The following is a 7545-nucleotide window of genomic DNA, read 5'->3' as shown; positions in this document are numbered from 1 at the left end:
TGTTATATTTTTAAAAATTCTGATAAAAAGGGTATACTGCTCTGTATTTCTATAAAATAAACTACTTTCAAACAATCTGTTTGAAATTATTTTATTTATATAAGAGGTACATGACATTATATACTTTTAACATTTATTATTGTTGTTACATATGTACATCAACAAACAATTATGTCAACTATATTCTTATTATTAAATTAAATATAGGATTACACATTTTAGTTTGTATAATTCCCACTGTATCTACCTAATATGCAATCTTTAAAATGTTACAAAAATACTTACTATACTAAATAGGCATACAATAATATATTAAACGATAGTTCTATCGGCGGACATATGATTTTTGTATAATATTATCCTTTGGCAAATTTACAGTTTCTTTAAGAAACACTTATGATAATAGAAAACAATAACAATAAAAAAAATAATATTTTTTACACATTTAATTAAAATTCTTTACATATTTGTGCTATCATCGTTGTCAACTTATATTCGGATTAAAATACTAACTGTCTATAACGCTCTACATTTGCATGTAACACTGCATACTCTTACACATGCATTTCTTTCGAAAAAAAGGAACTTCTGAAACTTATTATCAACATTTAAATATTTTCCGCATATTGTACTAAATCTATTAATACATTAATAATGGAAATAATAGGAAAGTCGGGAAAATATAAATAAAAATTGTACAATAATGATTCACATTTATATAAATTATTGAATTGTGCTAGAAGTATTCGATTTTTGGAAATAATAAAATCATCAAAGTGATGGAATCATTTTTAGTACATCACCTAATTCGTTTGCATAATAATCTGGAATTACCAAATCTTTGGAATTTGCAGCAGAAGTATTCATGGCATGTATATCATTCTGTGTTGTAATACCCGTTAATACGAGAAGAGTTTTAAATCCACATCGTTTTCCGAGGAGAATGTCGGTATTACAACTAAAATAAAATAATTGTTTGAAACATGTCATAAACTATTATTATAGATTATTATCATAAATTATATTTACTTGTCTCCAATCATGAGTGTCCTTTGTGGATTTAAACCATATTTCTTCGTAATGTATTCACTCACAAAAGATTCTGGTTTTCCAAGCATTATTGCTGATCTATTGCATGCTGTTTCTATGGTTCTTATAAAACAGCCAGTTCCTGCATAATTAAAACTTATACTTAAATTTTCGAAAAATATTTGGAATAAATGTATTCATAATAAATTATAATAAATAGTTTAAGAACCTGGAAATGTGTTAGCATTTGGGGAAGGTCTTTCTGTATCACAGTTTGTTCCTATAAAATGAACATTTGGATCCTGTAAATAGGTAGCAGCTTTTACAAGCTTAGGAAAACTAAAATATTTATCAAAGCCTACGATAACTGCTCCAACTTCTGGATCTGGTTTAAACTGTTTTACCAGTTCTACTTCGTCACCTTCCATTATATCTGGCTATAATAGAAAAATAATAGTTACATTACTAATATATATTCAAATTTAATAACTAATTACATGTATTTTAATTAGAAAAACTCACTCCCACACCACAATGTTTGATACCTTCAGCTTCAAGTTCCTTGCTAATACCAACACTTCCAACTATATATACTTTTTTATCAAATTTTTTTTCCTTCAGATACATAGCACTCAAAAATGAAGTACACACTATTTCATCCTGTAAAAAAAATTTAAGACAATATCTTACATAATATTGTATTTAATCCCAAATATTACAGCATGTATTTTACTTACTATTGTTGCATCATATTTAAGATGTCCACATTTTTCTATAAATTCAGATCTAGTTTTGGTATTGTTGTTTGTTATATAAAAAAATTTTTTACCCAGTTCTTTGAATTTATTTACTGTTTCAGGTGAATTCTTTATTACCTCGGTTTCTCTCCATAATACACCTAAGGTTTAGGCATATTAAAATATCATTTATAGTATAGGACATTAAAGTATTTGTCTATCATTATCTTTTAATTATTAAATAACATTAATATCAAAAATATAACATCGAAATAATATATAGTACACACTTTTATTTTTCAAGATTATTTAGGAAAATTGTCTTACAATAATCACTCACCGTCGCAATCTGATAAAACTACATCAATGGAGTCCATAAATTTCTTAAATTCTGCATTTGATAACGATAATATATGCTTTATTGTCATTGTGCAACACAACCTGTAAATGCGACTACTCAAACTGATATGAAGATTTTTACTACCTAGACAAAGTGCACTTTATGAATTAATCGTTGTAACTAACGGCGGGATATTAAACAGTGTATGCCTAGATCTGACAGCACGCATTTGCAACGTGACCTTGCGTGCTTGTTACATAATATAGGGATATAAATTGTTCCTATTTCATTCACAACTACCAATATATACAATTGGTCATGATTGCACTAAGTCAGTACTAAAAGGAACGAAATAATTTTCTTTATACATTTTATTATTTGTAACAATTTTTCTATTCAATTTTATTTACTAATATTTCCAAAATATGTTTCACAGAAAATAATATGGAACATGCGATTTTTTCTTTTAAGAAAAATTAAATATTTACAAAATGAAATTAATTATATATTTTAATTCTTTAATAGAATTTGATATAGCATAACCGTATAATTTTCGAAAAATTATATTTCCATTGAAAAAAAGATTAGATGTTAGGTTCATGTTTTTGAAAGATCGCGAGCTACTACATGTAATATAAATATAAATAAATATCGGTAATAAATCATTAATATTTTTGTCAACTAAGTAACTGAATACATATTTTCAATAAATACAACAACATACGTTTTAAGTAATATTTTAATCACACTATAAAATTAGTGTGTTCTGATAGAAAATATTATTGCACCTACTCTATGCTCATTACAAATTTTTATTTTATTTTTTTTAAATAAGGTAAAAGATCACCAAGTGATTCAATGTAATAGTCAGGAATGAATTCTTTCTCTTGTTTGCAACATGATTGTTTCCACCTATCTACATCTTCTAAACTAGTAATTCCTGTTAAAACTAATAGTGTTTTAAAACCACATCGAGTTCCTAACAATATATCTGTATTGTGTCGATCTCCAATCATTAATGTACGTTCAGGATTCACTTGAAATCGTTTTATTAATACATCTGTAATGTATTGCTCAGGTTTTCCCATTACTACAGCTTTTCTTTCTGCACAACTTTCTATACATCGTACTATACTTCCAGTACCTAATTAAAATATAATTATTAAGCATAAAATTAATTTTTATGTAATTGTACAATATATAGAAATTATGTATATAGTATATACAAATTCACAAAAAAATGTTATTAAAAAATATATTAGAATTATATCTACCAGGTATAACAATATTGTTAGCAACAGGAAACCTTTCATCTGTATTTGTGGCAATGAAATATACATTGGGATCATTTAAATATGAGGCTGCTTTTACCATTTTTGGATAACTAAAATGCTCATCGAAACCAACTATAACTGCACCTACTTCATCATCCCTCTTAAATGAATAATTTCGATTATTTTTAATAATAGGATCTGGTCCTACACCAACATGTAAAATTCCAGCTTCTTCTAATTCTTTTGCTATTGCTGTAATGCAAATTCTTATACCTTTCATACAGTTTAATATGTAATATTATCATATCATAATAAAAATATCATTCTTGCCTTTGGATCCTATAATGTAAACTTTTTTGTTAAAACCTAAATCTTGTAGATAACAAGCTGATAAATTTGCTGTACATAAAATGTCTTCTTTAGTAGCCTTAAAATTTAAAACTTGGCACTTCTTAAGAAATTCTTCTCTAGTTTTTCTGCTATTATTTGTTACATACAATACTTTTTTACCAAGAGACTGAAAAGTATTTATAACTTCTGCTGCATTTGGTAAAGGATTCATACATGTCCAAAGTACACCTAAAACATATAATTAATATTATTACATACTTCATTAATTAGTTTCTAAAAATACATTAATCAAAGTATACTTACGATCACAATCAGTAATTACAGTGTCAAAGGAATCTAAGAATAATTATAATCATAAAAAACTATTATAAAAATTTTATGATACTACATTATACATATAACTTGTTGTAGCGGAAGGATAAGGAGATAGGGCTAGTGGTCCAAAAGACTTTCTTCATCAAAGGTTTTTATTTTACTGAAGGTAAAGGTCCTTCGGCTCGAGAAGGTTCGACACCCCTCGACCGATCGTCACGCCATCGATGGGTTCAAATGTTTTAGGCGTAAACAGTCGGAGACGCTGCTTGTCGCCTGAATGTTTACGCTGTATATTCTAGGATCGCTTACATTATGAAACTAATTTCTAAATATAATTCACATAAATAAAATAATAAACATCTTCATTGAAAAGTAAAAAGTAACATTTCAAATTTTATTTTAATAAAACCCGGAAATTGATTAGCTTCCGATTGAATAATCCCTAACAGTGTTGCCATTATTAGTTAAGATTAGACAAATGACAGTTTCTTATATTTTTAATAAATTGGTATATTATTAAAATCTTTGAATTACTTTAATAAAAATTAGATTTAATAACACACTATCAAAGAAATTATACAATCGTACACACAGTACAGAGGTTAGATTGTGGTAAATCATTATCAACTTGATTCCATGATTCCATAATTTCTGTATATTTCAATGCCGGCCTTACCAGTTGGACAAAAATAAATAAATATCATATATTATCATTTTGAAGTAATAAATTATTTAAACTTACGTATTTATTAAGGTTAAGGTTGTTATTTGTGTCTGGACCGACAGATCTCTTTTTCTTATTACATCATCTTCGTTTTTAAAATTTTTAATTTTAAAATCAAATAAATATTTTGTATTAAAAAGTATTGAAATTCTACTTTTAATTTAATGCATTTTTTTAAACAATTTTAACATCGATACTTCATCAATTTTAATTTGAAATTTCTTTTATTTAGTAATTTTAATTTAAATTACAAGCTAATAAAGTGTAATATTTATATAGAAACAATTGATGCAATAATTTTTTTTCATAAATTTTTGATAGTTATTTTTTATTTAATCTAAATTTTATGTTAAAAATATGATCTTTCATCTTCATACTGTGTGTATACTGTTCCCGCAGGGGCTATAGTTGACTTCGGTCAACCGTAGTATGGGATTGACAACCCCACGGTGCCTAGTTGGCCTTGCCTAGGTCGAGGTTGAGCAAGCAGCCTAAATAAGGCAGTGGTGTTTTCCACGAAGGGTACGACCGGTAAGGCCCTGATCACCGGTACCGCGGAAGATCGATTCGAGCCCTGGGCGGACGGCTTTTAGTCGTCCGTCCGTCGGTCGCTTGGGTTGGACTCGCGGGGATAGCGGTTAGAGCTTACATCGCAGGCAAGGGGCTGAAACTCCGGCGGGAGAGTTACGCTCGTATAGCTCGGCCGCCGCCCTTCCTGAGACGGTAGGGATTTAGAAAGGTCCCGACACTATCAAGGGTGACAAATTGGACTTGCGTACTATGAGTCGAATTGCTAGTTTTGTGTGTGTTCTGTAGCACATGCGGAACGTACGCTGATTGAGCGTATCTCAATCCCGCGCCCATGGGAGCTGTGTGGATGAGTCCCTAGGGGTAGGCGCCGCACGTAAAATCTCCGGACCTCGTTGTGTATAACAAAATATTAATAGAATCATCATAAATTTGTCAAAAAATTTATTATAAAATATATTATACCTTAATTAAGTACATATTTAACACTACATACGCAAACAATATTTATGTATAACAGCTATGTATGCAATCAGTCCCACATTTCTAAAGTGTCTGCAAATAAAGAAAGGGACATAAATAACACAAAAATTAAAGGAAACTCCCATGTCTTTCATAATAGCAAAAAATTTAAGAAATTATTAAAAATAAAACTATTATATATCATTAGAACTTTCTACAAAAAGAAAGTATAGCATTCTAAAATTTGAATCCTATTGTTGTATGTACATTTCTAAACACACTGAAGTTTTGTAAATCGTATGTTAAAAGACCAAAGTTCATAGTGTTTTTAAAATACATACAGTAGGTCAGCTAAACACTTGAATTCATTCCACAACATTAATAACTGATAATCTGTAGTAATTAAAGCTAATGTTCCATTCACCCTATTATCATTTCTGTACTTTTATATAATTAACATGTTATTTCTACTGATTTGTGGGTATTAAATCGACATCACAACCACAAACATAAATTTAAGTGCAACAGAGTAGAGTCTGCATATTGCCAACTGAGATTAGCCTAAGATGTGTAACTGATTTATCAGTTCATTAACACGTTGCAGTTGATAACATAAAAGTAATATTCTGTTCTTTACATTCATATATTCACTCTTATATAATAAAGGGGCTACAGCGAAAACACAAAACTATTTCTTCGTTACAGATGATCGACTTGGAGAACTATTTCAACGCCAATTTATAATTAACGTACAACTACATACTACGCGTTATTATGTATTTCTTTAAAATGGTTTCAATTTAGATCGAAATGGCCCCAAAGTATCAGTCTTTTAGTTGAAATTTTGTTAATTTTATTATATATAGTTGAGCATAATTTTATGAAATCTGACGCGGCTTAATAAGAACATATTATCTACGTTCCACAGCCGATGGCTTCTATAATGCAATTATTATGGGTACATGTAATAACTGAACAAGCATTTTGTTCGAATATTTGTCAAATGTTTGTTCGAGAACCGTTATATAATCTCAATTAAAATGTTCCATAAATTATAATTGCTAATTCTACTTATCATAAAAAAAGAAAGAAAAAAACAAAAATAAACTAAATGTACATAGGTTCATAATTGTAAATTCATAATACAGAAAAATCATTTAAGGAATAAATTATTAGAAGCAAGATAAAAAAAAATGTTACTTGGCAAATTACTCGAACAAAACACTTGGAGTTATTAAAACATTAATTATATGTTCTTTTTAAAACTAGATATTAATAGAATTCCTACGTTAAATGTGTAATTATTCTTCGATATACCTAAATATAAATTGTAATCAATCTATATATACTACATACCCTAATAATTCTTAATTTTAACAAAACGAACTTATAATGTTTGATTATCAAGGTCAGCACATCAACAGCTACAAATTATAAATATCTTCTACGATTTTGAAGTTCATAAAATGAACTTATTACACTTCCTGCATTCATTTATAGTAAAGTATCCATTCTTATTTATGAACATATGATTTATCAAAATAATAAATAGGAACCAGCCTATAGATCATATACAGAACACAAATAAAAATTAATTAGTTAACAAATTCATTAAAAATACGGCAGTTCAAGCCAGTTTACTGAATTTCAAAATAATATGTATCTTGTCCTTTGTAATTAAACGATTGTCTTGTAATTCATATATCAGTATTTCAGTCATTAGTTATAACTTCATAAAAAAAAGTGACAAGAGAAGTAACAAAAAAATAAAAAAAAAAAAAAAAA

At 28.1% G+C, this 7545-nt stretch overlaps 2 protein-coding genes across 2 annotated transcripts; both read right to left on the bottom strand.

Moving 5' to 3' along the window:
• Nucleotides 1–738: 738 nt before the first annotated feature.
• Nucleotides 739–2387, bottom strand: LOC108550863 (glycerol-3-phosphate phosphatase). Its single transcript, XM_017904757.1, has 6 exons — nucleotides 2107–2387; nucleotides 1767–1927; nucleotides 1552–1689; nucleotides 1259–1466; nucleotides 1030–1171; nucleotides 739–958 (listed from the first exon to the last, which is right to left on the bottom strand). Exons 1-6 carry the CDS (start codon nucleotides 2192–2194, stop codon nucleotides 772–774), a joined length of 924 nt encoding a protein of 307 aa, XP_017760246.1. The 5' UTR covers nucleotides 2195–2387; the 3' UTR covers nucleotides 739–771.
• Nucleotides 2388–2903: 516 nt separating this feature from the next.
• Nucleotides 2904–4074, bottom strand: LOC108550847 (glycerol-3-phosphate phosphatase; the record flags this gene model as incomplete). The annotated part of the gene is made up of 4 exons (XM_017904742.1): nucleotides 2904–3250; nucleotides 3381–3632; nucleotides 3711–3959; nucleotides 4035–4074. Coding segments are annotated over 4 exons (873 nt in total), but the record flags the coding sequence as incomplete, so codon positions are not given.
• Between the last annotated feature and the right edge of the window lie 3471 nt (nucleotides 4075–7545).

The sequence above is a fragment of the Eufriesea mexicana genome, unplaced genomic scaffold (assembly GCF_001483705.2).
Source record: "Eufriesea mexicana isolate 0111107269 unplaced genomic scaffold, ASM148370v2 scaffold3255, whole genome shotgun sequence".
Classification (NCBI taxonomy): Eukaryota; Metazoa; Arthropoda; class Insecta; order Hymenoptera; family Apidae; genus Eufriesea; species Eufriesea mexicana.
Note: the sequence above shows the minus strand (reverse complement) of the source record. Positions and strands in the feature narration are given on the sequence as shown.

Coding starts and splice junctions, on each gene's coding strand:
- LOC108550863 (XM_017904757.1), bottom strand. CDS start 2,194: ATGACAATAAAGCATATATTATCGTTATCAAATGCAGAATTTAAGAAA. Junction 1,467..1,551: donor TCAAACATTGTGGTGTGGGA/GTGAGTTTTTCT, acceptor TTTCTATTATAG/CCAGATATAATGGAAGGTGA. Junction 1,172..1,258: donor AAATGCTAACACATTTCCAG/GTTCTTAAACTA, acceptor TTAATTATGCAG/GAACTGGCTGTTTTATAAGA.